This window comes from Orcinus orca, chromosome 7 (genome assembly GCF_937001465.1).
Source record: "Orcinus orca chromosome 7, mOrcOrc1.1, whole genome shotgun sequence".
NCBI classification, from domain to species: Eukaryota; Metazoa; Chordata; class Mammalia; order Artiodactyla; family Delphinidae; genus Orcinus; species Orcinus orca.
Genome location: NC_064565.1, coordinates 6,038,443 through 6,060,872, shown reverse-complemented (window position 1 = coordinate 6,060,872; position 22,430 = coordinate 6,038,443). Strand labels below are relative to the sequence as shown.

The 22,430-nt window shown below is 46.5% G+C and overlaps 1 protein-coding gene and 1 long non-coding RNA gene across 8 annotated transcripts in view; one reads left to right on the top strand and one right to left on the bottom strand.

Moving 5' to 3' along the window:
* LOC125964967 (uncharacterized) overlaps positions 1 to 21,413 on the bottom strand; it is a 39,246-nt gene extending 17,833 nt beyond the window's left edge. The window contains exon 1 of the long non-coding RNA XR_007478332.1: positions 20,309 to 21,413. This is a non-coding gene — a long non-coding RNA (uncharacterized LOC125964967). The remainder of the gene's footprint in view (positions 1 to 20,308) is intronic.
* Positions 1 to 22,430, top strand: part of RALB (RAS like proto-oncogene B) — a 60,324-nt gene that overhangs the window by 33,092 nt on the left and 4,802 nt on the right. For 4 of the 7 annotated variants that reach the window (XM_033400225.2, XM_004276899.4, XM_033400224.2 and 1 more), the window contains exons 2-3: positions 10,196 to 10,355; positions 19,102 to 19,310. In XM_033400225.2, the coding sequence (XP_033256116.1) occupies positions 10,242 to 10,355; positions 19,102 to 19,310 (323 nt within the window). In that variant the 5' untranslated portion in view covers positions 10,196 to 10,241. Of the gene's footprint in view, positions 1 to 2,091; positions 7,566 to 10,195; positions 10,356 to 17,948; positions 18,085 to 18,129; positions 18,202 to 19,101; positions 19,311 to 22,430 lie in introns of those variants that run through there. The other 3 variants (XM_049712118.1, XM_033400222.2, XM_033400226.2) reach the window with 3 other exon arrangements.

Here is a 22,430-nt window from a genome sequence, read left to right as displayed (position 1 = left end):
AAAGGGTTTTTTTTTCTAATTGAAGTAGAGTTGATTTACAATGTCATGTTAGTTTCAGGTGTACAGCAAAGTGATTGAGATCTATATCTATATATTCTTTTTCAGATTCTTTTCCATTATAGGTTATTATGAGAAGTTGAATATAGCTCCCTGTGCTGTACACACACACGGTAAAATTCTATGCTTTCCCAAGAGAAACAATCTTTAAAAAATTTACTTTCTCATTTACTCGGGGCTCCCCTATTTCTGAAGACTTTAAAACTTCAGTGTGAATATATGGAGATGGTTGTAGTACTTGAATTTGCAGAACAGAAGTTAAATAGAAGAGTCTATGATGAATAAGATTCTCTAGTTAGGAGGTGAATATGAAGAGGAAAGCATTCACTTGATGGGCTGAATGAAAAATAAAGAGATCATCTCTAGGGATGACATCAGAGAGGTAAGCAGTGATATTTCTCATCTCCATCGAGTTACTAGAAACTCAGGAAAATAATTTTGAATCAGTTTGTGAAAAGTGAATCAATTTTCGTAAGATAGCAATGAACCATGGCCCTTGCAAAAACAAAGGTGGTAGCACAGTGTTATCTGTGAGACTGTCAGCCAACAGTCATTAGAAAATAAGAATTCCAGTTGAAGTTAGATTCATGGTTCCAGCTAGATGAGTATTCTGATTGCTGTGGAATTAAGGTGATAACTGATTCACTTTGTTATAAAGCAGAAACTAACACACCATTGTAAAGCAATTACACTCCAATAAAGATGTTAAAAGAAAAAAAAAGAATTAAGGTGAGAAAATGGCTCCCATCTTAGTTAATTCATTCAATTAATATTTAAATATGTTTTCTGTGATAGGTAATGGGTGAAATCGTGGTAAACAAAATACAGACTCTGTTCTCAAAGAACTCAAAGTTTAATGGGATGGTTTTCAGTCTAGGTGTGAATTGGAATCACCTGCACGGCCTGAGCACCTAGGTTTCCATGTGCCTGAATTGGAATCTCTAAGGGAGTGGGACCCAGGCACCTATATCTTTGTCCTCATTGTTTTAAAGAACTTTTTAGTGTGGAAATTTTCAAACATATATAAAAGTACAGAGACTAATATAATCAACTACCTTGTATCTATCAGTCAGCTTCAACAGTTTATGGCTAATCTTATTTCATCTACATCCCTACTTCCTCTCTTCCTCCTTGATAACTTTGAAACAAATCCCATATATCATTTGGCTTCTTTTGTAATGAGGTTAAATGTAGTCACTTGAAAGTTTTTTAAAGAATAATTCCTTAATATTATCAAGTTCAGCCAGTGTTCAGAATTGCCCAGTTTTCTTGTGTGTGTTTTTTCCAGCTGGGATCCATATAAGGCATGTGTATCAGTCAGTTGATATGGCTCTTAGGTCTCAGAATTTACAGCTTCCCTCTCCATCTTTCTTTTTCCTTGCACTTTATTTGTTGAAGAAACTGGGTGGCTTATTCCACAGAGCTTTCTACAGCCTCTGTGTTGCTGATGGTGTGTCCGTGTGGTATGTTCAGCGTTTTCCTGTCTCCTGCACCTCTGCTAAATCAGTAGTTAGATTTAGAAGCTTTTTTGTCAGGACTACATCATTGATAATTATGTGTCTTTTTCAAGATGTCAGGTTGTCTCTTTTTGTAATGTTAGCAGCCATTGATATTAGATTTCTTAACTCATGAGGAGTTGCAAAATGGTGATAGCCCCAATTCCATCATTCCTTGATTAGTTAGAATATTCTGTAAAGGGAAACTTTGCTTCATCTATTATTTGGTCACCAGTTAGTACAGTTTACATAGGAGAAGCAAGATACCTTTTTAATTCTTTCCCTTAATTTACCTTTTTTTTTTTTTTTTGCGGTACGCGGGCCTCTCACTGTTGTGGCCTCTCCCGTTGTGGAGCACAGGCTCCAGACGCGCAAGCTCAGCGGCCATGGCTCACGGGCCCAGCCGCTCCGCGGCATGTGGGATCTTCCCGGACCGGGGCACGAACCCGTGTCCCCTGCATCGGCAGGTGGACTCTCAACCACTTCGCCACCAGGGAAGCCCCAATTTTTTTTTTTTTTTTTGGAGAATACTGGGGGCATTGTACATGAGGTTGGAAAATGGCCTCTCAAAGATTTAATTTACCAATTTTTAAAATAATGAGTTGTTTCACTAGTCCTCTAAAGGTGGCGAATAGGTGCTTTTTTAGTTTCATTGTGAGCAAATTAGATGTGTTTTGATCCATTGCAGTTATTATGTTTATTGATCTTTAATTGTCCATCTTTGCCCCATCTCTTCAACTTGGCTTCTGAGCATGTGTGTGTGCCTGTGCTTGCACACGTGTGCATTTAGAAATTATTATCTTTGTAGCTAACAGCATTTATTGCTAAACTACAAAAAGAACCTCTGAGGAGGGCTGCCACTTTAATTGCTTACCTTCTAGAATCAATGTTGACAATAGAACAATCAGGAGACATTTCCTTAATGGAACGTGGATGAGAAGTGTGCCATGGTACGTGTTATGGAAAATTATTTAAAATAGGTCCTCATCTTTATTTCTTAAAACTCTTCCCTCATCGTTCATTCATTCTTTACACATTCTCTGGGCATTTCTAGGTCTCTGATTCACTGCAGGCCCTGGAGGCACACATAGGAATAAGACACTGCCTACCTATCTGTCCAGGGAGTGTGTGTGAGACTGTTTACTAATAACCACAAGTGTGTGTCGTGTCATTAAAAGGATAGGGATGTAGGGGTTCAGTGCTGTCGATTCGCATTCTCACACACGTGCGCACTCATATATATGGTCATTTTGTCACAACGATGTATAGTTTGGTGTTAGGTGCTAGGAAATAGGAGGGCTGCATGTCGACTTTCAGTGTCAAGGGAAATGATGTCCCCTGAGTAGACAGTGTCACTGCGCTTTTCTTTGTCATTATTCAGCATTTACACCCCCTGCAATCCTTTTCCTGTGTTCCTTCATATTTGGAGAGTGCTGGTTTTTGGGGAGGGAGGGTCCTTCATGACCTAATTTAGATCGGGTTGTTCCTGATTGGGATCGTAACAGGAAGTGGTAAACAGTGGGGATTTGTCTTGACACTTAGAATAGTGCTGCTTGTTAAAATGCAGAGTGTGATTCATAAACAATCTATGGAGATGCTTTAAGGCCATGAAAAGTATCCTGTTCCTCATGTAAATCTCCCCTTTAGCTTTAGCATCTTACTAATGATTCTTGCCTGAACCGGTCTTTACTCTGAGAGCTGCAAAATGTTGGGTTTTTTTTCACTTTCCCACCCTGTACGTTTATCAGTCCGCCTTTGGTGTTCTACTCTAAGCAGGAGCCCTCCTGTCTCCCTTTGTTTGTTTAATATTTACTATAGGGATGGATTCATGAATCCCTTGTTTTTCAGTGGTTTGTTTTCATTACTGTCCGTAATTATTTTGGTGCTTAGATTGTCCCAGATTTAGGATTGTCTTCCATTTTGATGATTTAAAGGACTAAAAACTTGAATAATATTCTAAGAGACTTCAATATTATGATTATGGCCTATTAGTAATATCCAGGTTACCACCTTCAAGTCATATTATCTGGAGAAAAAGTGCTAAGTGCAATTCTTTGCACATGTACAGTGTTTGATCATTTCCCATGTGCTTTTGTGTACCATGTTACCCAGGACAGATGAATTTTATGAGGACTGAAGAGTACTTTTTTCCTACCTTTTCAAATTCTCATTTGATTTTCATGACAACCCTCTGATACAGACAAGGTTGACTCTACCTACTGATTTGTTCTCTCCCAGCTTAAGTTGAACGAAGACTAATGACTGTATTAGCCCATGGGATTGGGGGGCAGTAGAAACCACACACATTTGCATGGTTTATGTATCTAGACCATGATTTGCTTTCAGAATGTTGCTTCTCAGGGGAACATGTGTTCTTGTGTTTGAATCAGTGCTAAGTGGTGGAGAGCCCCCTCTAGTATTAGTGTGTCCTGTAGAACATCACGTAGGAAAACCATTTCCCGGCTCTTCTGTCTCCTTGCCAAGCCACCTAAATGAAGCTGTCTTGGCTTTCTGTACGGGAGGGTACGTGTTCATTCTTACCCCATGCCTTACAGTTAGGTTGGGCTGGGGGACCCACCCGCAGTGGCTCCCTGCTTTCTCTAGGATAGGTTTCTTCAGACAGCATTTTAGGCTCATTTGTAGATGAACAATCTATCTTTTGAGATGCGACGCCCTGTCACTTCCCCACCTGCGCTTCCATGTCACGTGATACCGGACCCGCCAGGACGCTTCACGCCTCTGTTGCTTTGCACGCCTTCCGTTATGCGTGGGAAGCTTCGCTCTCTCAGCCCCTCTGCTGAGTGAACTTGGACTCCATGTCGAAGCCTTTCTGGATCTTCTTTCCCCAGAGTTCATCATGCTTTCCATCAGACCTTGTAGCGTCTTTATCACTGCATATGGGCAGTTCTATTTCCATGCTTTGTTTGTACATCTTTCCTTAGGAGATTGCGTTTTCTAAGGGCAGAGATGCACGGCTTAGCACAGAGTAGTGTTTAAATGTTTTTTTTGGACAAAAACGAAGCCCACTATAGAGCTTTCCAGTCGGTAGGTAGTAGAGTCTACTGGTGTGTCTGTTGGTGTGTCTCCCAAGTCCCCGATGAAAAACTTCTGACTGTAAGGTGTGAGCCTGCCAGAACTTGGCGTTATGGGCCCCGATTCCCCTTGTTGGAAGGTCTGTGTTGTGGCTTTTGTGTACTGGCGATGAACCCAAAGCGTTCTTGGAAGAGATTAAGAGGTTTGCAAGCCCCTCGGAGATGGTTCTGGGAGAAGTATAATTGCTTTGTAAACAATGGATGTCTGCTGAAGTTAGGGATGGCATGTACTGATGTCTACAGTTTCCGTGGAAACACATCAAAAAGTAAGATGGACTGATGGGTGGGTCAAGGGAGGCCCGATGACTGGGTTTGTGATAAAGCAAATGTTGATTGTAGAATCCAGGGCCGCGAATATGGGTTCACTGTGCAGCTCTTTCTACTTTTCTGAAAACTTGGAACTTTTGCTAATAAAATGTTCGGGGTAGGGATAGCTGTGTTATTCTTTAAGAACATGTTTATGGGCGAGGCACATCTGTTATAAACATTAAGTTGTCGACGTGACATTCCTGAGCCTCACTGACTTGTTTTCTTCCTGGTATTTCTCCTCCTCTGCAGCTGCCTCCTTCACATCTCGGTTCTCCCTGTAAGAGCATCCCCTGACCTGCTCTGATCTAGATGTCCCTCCTCTGTGACCCCAGAGCCCTTGGATACTTCTGCGGTAGAATTTGTCAGCCATACTATAATCGCTGACTAATCTTCTGTAACTAATCACTGGACTTTGAGTTTCTGGAGTGCAAAGACTGTTTCTGGAATGCTTTCGGCACAAGTAACAATAGACTCAGAATGGTCTAAACAAATAGGGGTTTATCATCTCCGGTTCAGGAGCCTGGAGGTTTGCAGTTTCCAGGATCGGTCCAGGCTGACTCTCCTGCCTTGCCCTCCGCGTGTCAAGTGCTCACGGGTTATACAGACTGGAAAGAACCACCATGGTTTCAGTTTTTGAGCTTTGAGCACAGATATTTTGGCAAATATCTGTGGATTTGTTGAACAGTCTTCAGTCCATTTATTGTGGTTTCTTCTAGGGAAGCTGACTTTGTGTTTTGAAAATAACAGCTCAGAGTTAGATGTCTACATGTGTTTGAAAGCACCCCTGCCCCTAATCTGGAAAAGGATTTCTCCATTTTCATACAACTCTAATAATTCATGGAAGCAAGGCTGCTTCGGAGAAATCCTGTGATGGGTTGGTGGTCTGGAGTTTCCAGCCTCAGGCACTGACCTCGGCCCTGTGGTGGCAGCTGTGGACCAGAAATTAGGCCCAAAGCAGCTTCGCCTTCCTGAGCCTTCGGGGGAGGCCGGCTTCTCATCCCACTTAACCCTATTTTAGTCACAATTCAAATGTGCTTAATTATCTAGTTAATTGCTTAGAAGGCTTATTAAAAAGCACGTCATTAGAAAAGGGAGAGTGGACAGAGGGTCCAGCTTGAGGGGAGCCAGCACACAAGTGATCCCACCCAGAGCAGCGGGTCACACGACTGGTTTCCATAGTGATGATGATCCTTGAATCACCCGGGAAAGCTACGAGTATGGTCAGTCTTCACTGCTTAAGAAGACAGGTAGCTATACTACGTGAAAAATAACATGCAAAACTACATAAGTATGATCTCAGAAAGATGTTAAATATAGGAGTATATGGATTAAAATATAAGAATATACAGATTAAATTACGGGCAGGAAGTAACGCTGTAATACCGAATATCTCTGGGTGACAGGATTTTTCTCTTATTTTTTAAGATAGTTTTGTGTATTTTCTAAATTTTCTACTGAGCACCAAAGGGGGGGGTCAGAATATGTCACCCCAAAAGATGCCACTTTGACATAAGGATTATTTTGAGCTGAAAGCAACTGAAAAGTAAGACACAAAGAAAAGTTCTCCCTTCCCCTCTCCACCAGGAAGGGCGGGGCGATCCTTAATCACCCAGAGGAGGCCCCCGAGGAATCGGGGTAACGCCCCTTGCTCACAGCCCGCACCCTGCGTCAGTTTCCCCCTCCCAGAAGTGCAAGGCCCCCTCCCTTGTCTTGTCACTTCCCTGCAGCATTCATTGTTCATTGGTTAAGATGCTCTGTGAACCCGAGTCCCACCACCCCGTGGGGCCGCCACCACTGCGCTCTCCTGCGTGGTTGAGATGCACCTGTTCAGAAGCCTCTGTTTGTTTTTCTCTCCTTAATCAGTGTCTCGTCAGCCTGATTTTCAGGGCCACAGCCAATGAACCAAGGTGGGTTTGTTTTTCCTCCCCTACATTGTTATTACTTTTCATTTTAAATACTTAAAAAAGGATTGTAGACATTCAGAGTGATTCTTGTTCAACTCTCGGCCTCCTGATAATGCAGTTTCCCCACATTTTGCCTCTGCCTTTGTTAATGATCAAATGATGCTCTTTATGGCGGCTGCCTGAGAAGTCCTACTTGTTACGGACGCCGACCCTCCTGGTGGGTATTTCCTTAGGTGTCTCGGAGGTGGCAGCTGTGGGCCCCTCTCCGTGGGCCTTGGTTGTAGGAATCCTGAGCCGTCTTCACTGCGTCCCCCCGCAGAGGTTGTAGTCTAGCACCCTGAGCAGCCTGGGGTTACTTGTTATGTTGCTTCCTGGCTTTGGGGGAGTGCTGCAGTCACAGCTTCAGGGCACACTTTCCTACGGCCAGGGCTCGGGCAGACATGCCTCCTTGCTGTCCTCCGCTCTTGGTGCTGTAGGGGAGCAGGTACCGTCCCAGAATAGGTCTCTTTGGCATATTAATAGTTTTAAGCTGGTTATTTTCCGGGAAACAGCAGGCGTAGAAGAAATTCTGAAAACCAAGTAGGAGTCACTGTTTTGTAAGAGACAGGGACATTTACCAGGGGAATGTCCCTATGTAAGGGCGTCCCCCTCGCTGTACCAGGACACGAGGACGACCGAATCTCTAGCAGCTCCTAGGGGTGGAGAAGGTAAGGACTTCAAGAACCTTGCCCTTGTTTACCCGGCCTTCCCTGGTCACCTCTCACAACCGACTCTGCCCATCCTCAACATCCTCTTCTGCTTTGGGCAAGGACGGTATCCAAGGTGAGGGCTTCGGCCGTCTGAACAAGGTACTCAGGTTGTCTGGGTCTCTCCCGGGTCCACATGTTACTAGACTTTGCTGGATTTTCTCCTGTTAATCTGTTTCATGTCAGTTTAATTCCCAGACCAGAAAGAAGAGCCTAGGAAGGCAGAGGGAATCTCTTCCTCCCCAAAAGTGGACCGATGTTTTGCTCGTCCATTCTTTTTTAAAAAAAAAAAATTATTTATTTATTTAATTTTTGGCTGCGTTGGGTCTTCGTCGTTGCTGGGCGCAGGCTTCTCATGGCTTCTCTTGTTGCGGAGCACAGGCTCAGTAGCTGTGGCTCGTGGGCTTCAGTAGTTGTGGCACACGGACTTCAGTAGTTGTGGCACGCGGCTTCAGTAGTTGTGGCTCACGGGCTCTAGAGCGCAGGCTCAGTAGTTGTGGTGCACAGGCTTCATTGCTCTGCAGCATGTGGGATCCTCGCGGACCAGGGCTCAAACCTGTGTCCCCTGCATTGGCAGGCGGGTTCTTAACCACTGCGCCACCAGGGAAGTCCTACTCGTCCATTCTTTACCTGAAGGTGCATTCCTTCGAGGCTCTTGTCTCTGAGGGACTGACTTGTGTGTGTGTTAAATCCTAAGTTACCCAGAGCAGCAACCACCTAGGACCACAGAAATATCAGCTCTGATTTTTTTTCTCCCCAGCACTGGGATTTTTTTTGAGCCCAGCTGTGCATTTCATAGAAGTTCTCAACCTTGGAGGTCTACTGTCATCACCTGGGAAGCTTTTAGATGTTCTCATGCCCAGGCTCCGATCCCAGGCATCCCAGACCAAACTCCATGAGAATCTCTGGGGATGTTTTTAAAACTGCCCAGGGATCTCCTTGTGCCACCGAGGCTGGGATCACTGATTTAAAATGTTGTTGTTTCTGTTATGCAATGGTGTGTGTGTATTTATTTTTTTTCTACTGGCCGTATTTTCAAGTTACTTTGTCAGAAATAGGTGCCCATCGTGTCTAATGAGAAAAAAAAATCTCTTAAAATGAGATAGGAAGGAAACCAGCCTTTTTAAGTTCCTGTTATATGCTAGGCACAGGGCTTCAGTCTTTCACATGTGTTATCTCATTTAATACTCAGAAAAATCCTGCAGGGTGGGTGGTGGTTTACTTGTGTCTGCAAATAAGAAAACTGGCTTAGAGAAACTGAATAACTAGTGTCCAGGTCCCACATCTCACGAATGGCAGAGCCAGACTTGGGCCCGTGACATGCCCGAGCCCTTGCCCTTTTTCCTTATGCTGTGGCATCTGTGAGAGAGATTTTCCATAAAGATCGTTTAAAATAAAAATTGGCACTTGGGTTATGCAGGAGCATATGGTAGCTCTATTTTCAGTTTTTTAAGGACCCTCCATACTGTTCTCCATAGTGGCTGCCACAACTTAACATTCCCACCAGCAGTGCAGGAGGGCTCCCTTTTCTCCACACCCTCTGCAGCATTGATTGTTTGTAGAATTTTTGATGGCCGCTTCTGAATCGTGTGAGGTGATACCTCGTTGTAGTTGTGCATTTCTCTAATAATTAGTGATGTTGAGCATTTTTCATGTGTTTGTTGGCCATCTGTATGTCTTCTTTGGAGAAAGGTCTAGTTAGGTCTTCTGCCCATTTTTTGATTGGGTCGGTTGTTTTTTTTTGATCTTGAGTTGTATGAGTTGTTTGTAAATTTTGGAAATTAATCCCTTGTTGGTTGCATCAATTTTCAAATATTTTCTCCCATTCTGTGAGGGAGAAAATTCTGTTTTGTTTATGGTTTCCTTTGCTGTGCAAAAGCTTGTCAGGCTAGTTAGATGCCAAGTTTCAGGTACCTGTTAAATGTGCTTACTGAGAATACTTTCTCTTCCCCCACCACCAAGATTGCTCTGTTCTACTCACTTTATCTCACTTCTGATGAGGCTAAACTGATTTTGAGTAATGGATTGTTGTGTTGGAAAAGTCTGACTCATTTAGTTCTTAATGTAAATCGACATGGAATAAATAATTTAGTTGTCTTCCTTTTAACTGTCCTGTGTCGCGAAGGGATGCTGATTATTAAAAGCAGGTCTGCTCACCCCTTTTCAGAGCCCACCTTGGTCCGCTGGGAGGGCCGTGGGGGTGTGTTGGAGGGGCGGGGAGGGAGCGAGGGTACAGAGATGCTGGGGCCCTGAGCGGCCCCCGTGGCACAGCTGGCGCGGGGGTCGCTGCGTGGCTCGCCGCCCCCTGCGGCTCTGTCGAGGGCGTGCGGGTTTGGTGGGCCACCCTCCCCCACCCCCCGTGATGGGGCGTCGGGTGCGCACACCCGATTCTTCTCTCGTCTCACTTTCCCTCGGGTCGGCTCAGCTCTGGCTTGTGACTCGGCAGCGCCTGGGGGGCTGTATCTCTGCCTCGAGCCTGGGAGAATGACCTCTCTGGTGGAACGTCTGGGTCAGGCTTTTCTGGAGGGCTGTCATGTCATTTCCTTTGGGTGGAACCAGACTGCCTCTGAGTCTGTCTTCTTCCTTGGCAGCTCTTCGTCTGGGTCCTCTGGCCGCGTTTCGCAGAAACCCAGCAGGATGGCCGCAAACAAGAGCAAGAGCCAGAGCTCCCTGGCCCTTCACAAGGTGATCATGGTTGGCAGCGGAGGGGTGGGCAAGTCGGCCCTGACCTTGCAGTTCATGTATGATGAGGTAAGACACGCCTCCCCGTCGGGCCTGCTGTCGCCACGTCCCTCCTCCAGCTGCGTCCCTGGGCCCATTCCCTGGGGCTCATCAGGGTCATGGGGCAAACTGTGCTACGGTGGCTTCTGAGTAGCTTTCCAGGGGGTTCTCACCAGGGGAAGAGCTGCACTGCTGATGTTAGGCGAGTCATTTCGGCTCAGGCAGGGACACGCGGAGTCCCTGCTCGCATCGTTTCCGTCATTGTATTATGACAGGAGCTGGGGGGAGGTGTCGAAAGGGCGGGCCAGATGCGTAGCTGTCACAGCCAGCCCATACAGGCACTGAAGGTGACAGCTGAGCTGCCCTAGGAGCTCCATCTCTTCTCCTTGCTCTAGTTGCCCCGGTGCAAGCTAAAGCCCCAGGCTTGCATCACTTCCTGGGGGTGATGGCGCTGCTGCCGAGTCCAGTGCGACGGCACAGGCTTGACCCCTGTGGAAACAGGTGTCCCTGCTTGACGGCTGATGGCTGGTAGTGCAGCAGCATGTCCAGACCAGAGCCGGCGCCTCGGGGCCTCTCGCTGGCACCCTCTTTGCGCGGCTCGTGCCTTCCAGAATTTGCGGCAGAGGACACTGTCACCACGATCAGCTAAGATGACCCTCTTTCCACCAGGCTCCGCCCCGTCCAGCTTCCTGCCACACAGGGTGTGCTGCAGTGACCGTGACATTTTGGGATGTGGCCAAGGGAAGCCGACTTAAGGATGCAGTTAGCAGGGGCCCTGGCCTTGTGATGGGGGCGCGGGGAGGGCTGTGTCCAAGGTGCCCGGCACGGCAAGTGAGTGGGCAGCGGCTCCAAACGCGGTGTCAGAGGCCGGTCTGGAAGGTTTTTCCAGGCCTCACGGCTCCTTCCAGGGAAGACGGATGCAGGGCCTGAATTTGCCAGTCGTTCCCAAACCACCCTTACTAGGAACGTCACCTAGTCGTGAAGCCGAAGAAACCTCGCTAAACCGTCATGAAAGAAAAGCTCGGACCAGCTGTGCTAGAGGAAGGACTGAACTATTTTTCAATTCTCTGTAGGCAACGTCGGCTTGGCCAAACAGTGCGTTCGGGCGTTTCAGACCATCTCGCAGTGGCCCGGAACGCACTTCTTGGCCAACCCAGTGCTTCAGTATCCCTGGCATCTGACGAGATGGTTCAGACGCATACAGCTAACAGAGTAGGACGGTATTGCAGAGGTGTGTCAGCACTCAACGAGCAAGACTGTTATTCTGCCGGATTTGGGGTGCGAGTGGTATTTGTAGTATTGCCATGGAACGGATCCCCACACGGACATCCGTCACCTCCAGTTTCCAGGAGTCTGGCCCAGCTGAGCGTGGTGCTGCCCCGGGTCTCAGGCTGTGGGGAGGGTGTCCGGCCTCCTGCCAGCCCGCGGACTGCTGGCGGGTGCAGGACGGGGCCCTGGCTGCTGGAGGTCGCCCCCAGTTCTCTGCCGCATGGCCCTTTCTGTAGACAGCTCTTCCCCTGGCCGCTTGCCTCTCCCCGGCCAGCAGGGAGGTGTCTGGTAGCTAAGACGGATCCTTCCACACAAAAACGTGGTCCTGGGGTCGTGTCATCACGCTGCCTGTACGCTGTTGGTTGCAAGCCAGCCTCAGGGTCTTGTGCGCTCAAGCGGAGAATGCCGTACAAGGGCGTGACCCATCGAGGGGCCCCGGAGGGTTGGTTCACCAGAGTATTTGTGTATTTTAAAAACTGTGTAATGAATTATAAGTTCTTTTCTCCTTCTCGAGAATCATTTTTGTATTTACCATTATATGTGTAATCTTGTATTCTTTTCTTAAAAGAGGGCCCTGCAATGAATAAGCTTCAGACCAAACCCAAAACCTCCGGACCATCTCCCCCGGGTCACACCCCACTGTATCTTATCATGAGAAACTTTCTGTTTGTATGTTTCTACATGACCAATTTCTTTTTTTTCTTTTTTAATTGAAGTCTAGTTGATTTACAATGTTGTGCTAATTTCTGCTGTACAGCAAAGTGATTCAGTCATACGTATATATACATTCTTTTTTTATATTCTTTTCCATTACAGTTCATCACAGGATATTGGATAGAGTTCCCTGTGCTCTACAGTAGGACCTTGTTGTTTATCCATCCTCTAGATAATAGTTTACATCTACTAATCCCAAACTTGCAATCCATCCCTCTCCTACCCTCCCTCCCCCTTGGCAGGTCTGTTCTCTCTGTCCGTGAGGGTGTTTCTGTTTCATAGACAAGTGCATTTGTGCCATATTTTAGATTCCACATAAGAGCGATATCATATGGTATTTGTCTTTCTCTTTCTGACTGACTTCACTTAGTATGAGAACCTAGGCTCCACCCATGTTGCTGCGAATGGCATTATTTCATTCTTTTTTATGGTTATTGTAAATAGTGCTGCTATGAACACAGGGGTGCATGTATCTTTTTGAATTAGAGTTTCCTCTGGATATATGCCCGGGAGTGGGACTGCTGGGTCATATGGCGGCTCTATTTTTAGTTTTTTAAGGAACCTCCGTACCGTTCTCCACAGTGGCTGCACCAGTCTACGTTCCCACCAACAGTGTAGGAGGGTTCCCGTTTCTCCACACCCTCTTCAGCATTTGTATACTTTTGTTTTGGAGGGTTGTTTTTCTTTATTTTACACTAGGGGCCAAAGTGGGGAAATCTAGCAGAATCTGTTTAATTTACGCCAAACTTTTTTTTTTTTTTAGCTTATTTATTTATTGGCTGCGTTGGGTCTTCATTGCTGCCTGGGCTTTCTCTAGTTGCAGCGAGCGGGGGCTACTCTTCGTTGTGGTGCGCAGGCTTCTCATTACGGTGGCTTCTCTTGTTGCAGAGCACGGGCTCTAGGGCCTGCGGGCTTCAGTAGTTGTGGCTCAGGGGCTGAGTTGCTCCAGGGTATGTGGGATCTTCCCTGACCAGGGCTCAAACCCGTGTCCCCTGCATTGGCAAGCGGATTCATAACCACCGCGCCACCAGAGAAGCCTACGCCAAACGTTTTTGCATAAAAGAAGAGAGGCAAGTTACAAAATCTGCCTTGGAAGTCTTTATTTGTTTTTCCTTAAAAATGTGACTTGCTTCCTAAAGATTCCTTATTTTCCTTCTGTAACAGGGGCTGGGGAGGAAGGGACAGGGAGGAGAGGAATCAAAGCATGGGAGACGTGGTTAGAAGAGCAGGCGTTAATGGAGATGGGGGGGATTCTGTGTGTCGTGCCCCCACCGCTGAATGATGGGCAGTGTCTGGGGACATTTGGGGCTGTCACAATGGGGGGATGTGACTGGCCGCCAGTGGGTGGAGGCCGGGGATGCTGCCGAACGTGCTGCAGTGTGCCGGAGGGTCCCACACGGGAGAGTCGTCCAGACCGGAAGGTCTGTCGCGCTGCTGTCTGGGGGGCGGCCTGGCCGGAGTCACGTCAGGGAAGGGGAGGCTGCTCCACCACGCGGGGACCGAGGGGCCCCGGGTGCCAAATCTGAGAGCACGTTCGGACCCCGAGCCCGACTCCGCGGTGAGGTTGGAGCCATCCTGTCTGGCCTGGTGGCTGACACCGCAGGAGACCAGGGCAGTCTGGACGGGATGTGTCACTTTCCCTGTGTATGTTTCTGTGTGTACAGCAAGAGGGAGGGGGAGAGAGGCAGAAGAATCAAGAGCTTTTTCTCTCCTTCCTAGTTTCTTCAGAGAACCAAGGGGAAGCTGTGCTTGGCCCTAGTCTCTGTTTCCCACTGGCTAACGTATGTGGGGACCAGAAAGCAGCAGTTGTTGAAGGATTGAGGGAATGGTAAGATAAGAGCACAGCAGCAGAAGAAGAGAGATGCAGTGCTTATGTCGATTCCCCTAACGGTGCTGCCCGCTAGAACCTTCTGTGATGCAGGGGGTGTTCTGTGTCTGTGCTGTCCAACACCTGTGGCTGCTGAGCCCCTGGTGCCCGGCTAGTGGCCGCGAGGTTGAAGGGTCTGGCTCTAGAATCACAGTTGTGAAGCTTGAAGAGACCTTAGGGGCGACGGCCAAGCCCAGCTGATTGCAGACTCACCCGGGGCTCCTTTACCAAATCCCTCTGGAGCTGCAGCCGAGTCGTTCTTTTCCTGAAGCTCTGCCAGCAGTTCCGAGGAGCGGCCAGGTGTGGCTCCCCCGTCCGGGAGGCCAGAGAAAAGGAAACTGAGTCCCGTGCTCGGGGTGTGGGTTGGCTGACACCTCCCGAGCCACTCGGACCCTTTGTTCTTGGTCCAGTGCTTTGCCCTTTGTTTAAAAAAAACCTTTTAGCTTCTGTGGTGGAATCTCCAGGAAAGTTGGATCACGGGAGCAGCCACAGCCTCGCAAGTCTTTATTTTTGTCTAAGTTCTGACTTAGAAAGATGGGAAGGGACTGCCAGTGAGGCAGAGGGAGCGCTTGCCCTTGGAACCCCTGGCCTGATGCACTCGAAGACTGCTTAGCTGCCTGCCCGTGCCGGTGAGGTGAGGCTGGCCACGGTCAGTTCGGGCAGCAGCCACGCTCGCGAGGAAGGCGTGAGAGGCTGGGCTTAGACCGCGTGTCTGGGCGTCTGCGGCAGATCACGGCAGCCCTGCAAGCCGGCGCGGTGGCTCCTGCTAACAAGGAATGGAGATGCCAAGGCTGTGATCTAAGCTCCCACAGTGAGCGCCCTTCCCCGGCGCGGACGCATCACCCCGCTGCCGTATGGGGGACGTTCTGACTTCCAGCGTTAAAGGAGCGGGTGGGACTCTTGCTGCTTCATCCTTGGAAGTGCAGGAGCAGGCAACCGAGGTGCTTTAGGGTGTATGGAGACCTTCGCACTGGGTGTTGCGGTGGTTTTTTTGGGGTGGTCATGTGTTTGTCTCTCTGGAAGGACGTTAACAGGAGGACACGGCTGTGAAGCATAGGCAAATTTTCATATTTTCTCTATTTTAAGATTGTTATATGAGTGTAAGAGACTCTTGAGTTTTATTTATTTTTCAAATTAATTAATTCATGTATTTTTGGCTGCGTTGGGTCTCCGTTGCTGCACGCGGGCTTTCTCTAGTTGCGGCGAGCGGGGGCTGCTCTTCGTTGCGGTGTGCGGGCTTCTCATTGCAGTGGCTCCTCTTGTTGCGGAGCACGGGCTCTAGGCGCGCGGGTTTCAGTAGTTGTGGCACATGGTCTCAGTAGTTGTGGCTCATGGGCTCTAGAGTGCGGGCTCTGTAGTTGTGGCACGCGTGCTCAGTAGTTGTGGCGCACGGGCTTAGCTGCTCCGTGGCATGTGGGATCTTCCTGAACCAGGGCTCGAACCCGTGTCCCCTGCATTGGCAGGCAGATTCTTAACCACTGCGCCACCAGGGAAGTACCCTCTTTAGTTTTAGTATTAGGTTATCTTTAGATTTAAAATCATTTGAATTAGTAGCTATTGATTGACAACACAAGGTCCTTCAGAGGGTCCATAAGTTCATATCGATATTTTCAACTCGATTTTTAAATTTTTAAAAAATTTAAATGCTAGCTTTATGAAGAATTCACATACCCTGAAATTCACATTTTTAAAGTGAACCATTCAGTGATTTTTAGTGTATTCACACAGATGTGCGGCCATCACCACAGTGAAATCGTAGAACATTTGTATCACCCCAAAAAGAAGAGCCCTGCACTGTAGCAGCCATTCCTCATTACCACCTCACCCCCCGGCCCCCGGCCTGGCAACTGCTTTCTGTTTCTATGGATGTGCTGTTCTGGTCATTTTACGTACGTGGAATCAGACAGTGTGTGACCTTTATGTCTGGCTTCTCTCACTGAGCATCACGTTTTGAAAGTTCATCCATGTTATAGCTGTATCAGTGCTTCATGCTTAAAAAAATTGAGATGTAACTCACCTCATAAAATAGACCCTTTTAAGCGTACAAGTCAGTGGTTTGTAGTATATTCACAGACCTGTGCAACCATCACCACTACTTCCAGAACATTGTCATCCCCCAGAAAGACACCCCTTACCCACGGGCAGTCCCTCTCCACCACAAATCTGCTTTCTGTTTCCATAGCTTCATCTGTTCTGGACGCTTCATATAAATAGACTCATATATTATGTGATATTTTGTGTCTGGCTTCTTTTACCAACCATAATTTGTCAAGGTTCATCCACGTTATAGCATGAATCAGTACTTCTTTACTTTTTATGACTGAATAATACTCCAGTGCCTGGATATGTCACGTTTTCTGTATCCATTTGTCAATTGATAGATATTTGGATTGTTTCTACCTTTGGCCATTATGAGCAATGTTGCTGTGAACATTCATCTACAAGTTTTTGTGTAGACATGTCAGAATCTCTTGGGTGTGCACCTAAGTGGGAAATTTCCTGGATTATATGGTAACTCTGTGTTTAACTTTGTGGGAACTACAGAAAGGCCGTGTTTTCCATGGCAGCTGCACTGTTTTACAACGCATGATGGTTCTGATTTCTCTGCCATCTCGCCAATGCTTGTTATTGGCCATCTTTTTTTTTTTTTTTTGCCGTACGCGGGCCTCTCACTGCCGTGGCCTCTCCCGTTGTGGAGCACAGGCTCCGGACGCGCAGGCTCAGCGGCCATGGCTCACGGGCCCAGCCGCTCCGCAGCATGTGGGATCTTCCCGGACTGGGGCACACACCCGCATCCCCTGCATCGGCAGGCGGACTCTCAACCACTGTGTCACCAGGGTGGCCTTTGTCCATCATTTTGATTATAGCATCCTAATGGGTGTAAAATGGCATCTTATGGTTTTGATTGGCATTTGCCTGATGACTAATGATGCTGAGCATCTTTTCATGTGCTTATTGGCCATTTGTATATCTTCTTTGGAGAAATGTTCAGATCCTTTGTCTATTTTTTCATTTGTTTTTTTTTTTCTTTGCCTATTTTTAAGGTGGCATTTAATTTCATTTAATTTTAAAACTGTCTTTTTATTATTGAGTTTTAAGAGTTAATTTATATATTCTGGGTGCAAGTTCCTTATTAGATACATGCTTTTCAGATATTTTCTGCTATTCTGTGGGTTGTCTTTTGACTTTCTTGGTGGTGTCCTTTGGGGCATGAAATTTTAAAATTTTGATAAAGTCCAATTTATGTATTTTTTCCTTTTGTTGCTTGTGCTTTTGGTGTCATATCTAAGAATGCATTGCTAAATCCAAGGTCATGAAGATTTCCACCTTACGTTTCCTTCTAGGAGTTTATAGTTTCAGCTCTTGCATTTAAGTCTTTGACATGTGGAGATATCCAGTTATACCAGCATGAATTCAAGTTTAATAGTACATTGCTATCATTAACTTTTTTCCCTGAATATCTTGACTTATACTATCATTAAAATAATTACTTATTTTATGTATAATGCAATATAAAGAAAATAGCTTTGAAATATTCATATCATTGCTACTGAATAATATAACCACTGAGGGAAGTTCAACATTTCTTTGAATTTTTTTTGTCCTTAGTCTCTTTTAGTGGGATGTATTCTATCCAAATATTCTTTTTTAAAGTCTCTTGGATTAATTCTTTCTCTGTCGGGTTACATTACCAATATAATATTCATTTACGTTCATTTGCTTCAGTTTTCCTGTTTAACAGCTTTTAAATCTGTTTTGTTTTGTCTTCCCAGGGTGTGTTTTCCCTCATTTTTTATAGCTGCATAGTATTGCGTTCTGTGGATCCCCGTCCTGGGCATTTGGGGGCTTTTTCATCTTTTGCTGCTGCGCGTGGTGCCACAGTGGATGACCTTGTATGTTGCTGTGCAGGTGTGTCTGTAGATGAGATTCCTAGGAGGAGGACTGCTTCTCGCTCCATTAGGTGTCGCCATGTTGGTCTCCGTACAGACTGTACTCCTGTCTCCTGCCATTAGCAATGTGCAAGAGGTGTGTTGTCACGCTTTGGGATTTTTGCCAGTCTGGTAGGTGAAAAATGGTATCTCCATGTAGTTACCATTTTCTTTATTAGTGAGGATGAGCATCTTTTCATATGTTTAACATCACATGTGTGTATTTTTCTGTGAATTGTTTATGTCTGTTGCCACTTTTTCCCATCGGCTTGTTGATCTTTTTTTCCTCCCTGTTTCTAGTTAATATATAGTTCTCTATGATATGGGTTTAAATACTTTTTCCCTGCTTGTCATTTGTCTTTGTTTATAGCGTGTTGTGTCATACAGAAGTTTTAAAACTTTTTATGTAGTCTAATTTATCAATTTTTCCTTACATGGCTTCTGGATTTTGAGTCATAGTTAAAAAGGCCTTCCCTACTTCAAGGTAATAAAGGGATTTCACCCATGTTTTCTTCTAGTACTTGAGGGTTTTATTCTTAACATTTGATCTTTGACCCATTTGGAGATTTTCATGTTGTATTGTTATTTAAGCCTCTGAGTACCTCTTGACCAGTTACTTTTCAGATGAGTTTTATAATTCTGTTGATTATGAATAAGAGCTCCCGTTTCTTACCCTTGCCAGTGTTTAACTGTAATTTTATACTGACAAGAATATTGCCAAGCGTTCTGCCCTCTGCTTGGTCTCTTCTCATCTGTAAAATGGGGATATCTGTTCTTATTGTTTAAAAACAAAATAACAAATGGTGGAGTTGGAAGCAACAAACTAGCTAAGAAGTTCTCTGTATCCTTAGTGCCTCACACGTGGTGTGATGATCGTCAGCGCTCAGTAAAGCCGCGGTTGATGATAAGCAAAGCACCCGTATATTGAAATTGTTTTGGCAGCTGTTCTTTGTCTTAGAACTTTGCTACCTGCTAATCGTGTCGTCCGTTTGCCCAGTTCGTGGAGGACTATGAACCTACCAAGGCTGACAGTTACAGGAAGAAGGTGGTCCTGGACGGGGAGGAGGTCCAGATAGACATCCTGGACACAGCCGGACAGGAGGACTACGCGGCCATTCGCGACAACTACTTCCGGAGTGGGGAGGGCTTCCTCCTCGTGTTTTCCATCACCGAGCACGAGTCATTCACAGCCACTGCCGAGTTCAGGTGCGTCCGGGGGGCCCTCTGCCTTCCGTTCATGGCAGCCTGGGAAGGAGTCTGGGGCTGAGTGGAGTGCGTCTCAGGACGAAGTCTCTCTGAAGAGCTTGCTGGGGCTTTTTGGATCTTGGCACTTGATAGCTCGTCATTTGTTACGCTCTCTTTGGGCTTCTCAGGTTTGTAACTTCCACATGTAAATGATCTTAAGGATCTGTTGTTCCTCGAGAGGACGAAGCTGTTCCCTACAGCCAAGAGCCGGTAGTTTTGTTTTCATGTAAATCCCGAGAGACAGGGGTTGGTAAGCGTTAACTATCTTTATCTTTTTCCCAGTTTTGCTAGAAAAGCAACAGTTCTGCTCTACTCTGAGGCTTCTGAAACCTCAGATGTCAGCAGAGTGGACGCCTTGGGTCAGAGTGACCGTGTGCTGCTCCCTTGGGGACATTAGCTCAAGTGGGGCAGAAAGCACCGGCTTCAGGGTCACATAGACCCGGGGGGTCTGAGTCCCCGCCCTGTCACGGTACTGTGACCCAGGGCAAGTGTCCTTAGCGTTCTGTGTCTTTACCTGAAAATGCTCTTGTTGATGAGATGAAATAAAATGACACGTTAGACTTAGATTTCCTAAGGAGAACCCTTCATGGTGTGGCGGCCCCAGGCTCTTCTCACTGTGTGGGCACAAGGTGAGTATCCACCGCTGTAATTTATTTAACATCGCGATATGTCGAGATCCTTGAAGTTCATTTTGTTACAAAGAAATAGTGAGCTGTGTGGGCCTAGTACTCCCAGGGATTCTAGTGGGAAGGGTCTCTCTCTTTCCCCATCCTTTTCCCATCTCTCTTATACACTTGTGCGTTTTCATCCCCCTCCTTAGAAACAGATCCATCCAGGTGACTTTTTGTTTATTTTTTGGCCGCACTGTGTGGCGTGTGGGATCTTAGTTCCCCGACCAGGGATCAAACCTGTGCAGTGAAAGTGCCGAGTCCTAAGCGCTGGACCGCCAGGGTGACCACCCCAGGTGACTTTTCGTTCTAAGAACCAGAACTAGAGTCTAATAGGGAACTAAAAAGGAAAAAAACAACCAGTAATCTTTTTTCATTCTTTAGCAAGTTCTGGTCAGAAATGAAAGGTCATCAGCCCAAGGTGAGAACGAGGAAGCTAAAGGTCCCCCCAGGATGTGGAAGGAGCATCGGTGGGCGGGGGTGGGGGGGCAGCGCTCAAGGAGCGGCCTCGGGGGAGACGGGCAGAGAGGAGTCAGGCGGAGCCTCAGTTGTTGTCTTCGTGGCCCCAAGCCTCCCGAGGGCGGACGACGCAATTCTCGGCGGCTGTGGTGTGTGTGTCGTGAGCTGTTAGCCCGCTAGGACTCCCTGTGAGAAATCCTGTTTGTAGCTCTTCCTGATGTACCGAGAAGCTTCTGTAAGTGGCTGTAGTCCACGTGTGCCTAGTTGGCTTTGCATCTACACGATCCTGCTGTTATGCCTTCTTGAGGACCGAACAGGATGGATGCACTCACCGCCCTGTTTTCTTCCCCGTCCGGAGCCTTGGGTTTCCCATTGGCCCCGTGAGTCACCCATTAAGGAAGTGCTGGCTGTGCCCCCACTCACTGCACACACACGGATACACTCGTGCCTCCTTACCTCCTCCTGGGAGGAGGGTTTTGGTTATTATGAAAGAAGAGAAAGGACAGGTGATGACCTAAAAGAAAAAGGAAGGGGAAGTTAGTGCTTGTGGCTTCAACTCTGGGAAGTTCGATAAAAGCCCCAGGCTGCCCCGGTTTCCCACGGTGCTGGAAGCAGACGGGTGTGGGTAGATCCTCAGAGCCCTTACGCTTAAACTCAGTCGCTTCATGCCCGTTAGCAGTTGTAAAACAGCATTTCTGCATTTATCTTCCAAACGGAAAGCCTCCAACGTAAAACAAAATGTCAGTACACCCTCTCTTCCTTGAAACTTTTAGGCTTGTTACAAGAGACCAGAGCTTGGTACTCCTGTTTCTCGTTCAATATGTTTATCAATGAGGTGATTAGTCACGGCTCTGCAAGACTAACGAGCCAGAATGTGATCAGTTTTTACTGTTCACCATGTATACTGATCAGTAACTTCTAAGCATAGTGCACGCTCTTTGACCCCTGTGAAATGCAGAGTGTGGCAAAGCTCCTCAGAGACAGGTTTCAAGCATCTGCTTATTTTTCATTTTGCTTAAAGGGGGGGATAAATCAGGAGCTTGGGATTAACAGACACACAGTCTGCATACAAAGTAGAGAACCAGCAAGGACCTGCTGTACAGCACAGCCAACTCTATTCGCTATCTTGTAATAACCTATAAGGGTGAAGAATCTGAAAAAGAAGGGATGCATGTATATGTGTAACTGCGTCACTGTGCTGCACACCTGAAACTAACATGACACTGTAAGTCCACTACACCCCAATTGTAAAAAAATGATATCTGGTAGTGAAACCGACTGTATGGGAAAAAATTTAAATGTTTTTATTATTATGAAATGTCACCCCATATTATATAAAAGTCAGTGCAAGTCCCCACCAAAACGTTCTTGAAGGGGTCTCTTTTGGGAATGTGTGGGAATACAGAAGTAGGCAGGTTCCCCCTGGTTCAAAATAATGGAAGCGGAATATTTAATTTCTTGAATACTCTGTTTTTCCAAAATGATTTTAGGTAGCTGATTATTTTTAGTAGAGGTAAACTTTAATGTGCTACAGGTAGCAGTTATTTTAGAGAAGATGTTTTTGAAGTACTTTTCCATAGGCCTTATAGTATTTCATTTTTTTCCCCCACTTTGTAGTAGAAAAATAAGGCATGTTGAACTGGGGCTCCTGCCTCACAGACCTGGGCGGGGGCGGGGTGCACAGGTGCAGACAGAGTTGAAGCAGGAGTGGCACAAAACCGTACTTACCTTTACTGTGAGCGTCCCTCAAATGTTGCTTTGCTTCTCTGTAATATTCTACTTGACTGAGGAAAAAGAATCACCGCTTTTTGTCCCACTGCATTGATTTCACGGTCTGCTAACAGACCATATGAAAATCCCTGGGTTTCATGGCTTTTATTCTCACAAAGAAATAAGACTTTTTTTCCCCCAGGGGCATTATTAAGCGTTTCGTATATGAAGATACTTCTTTCAT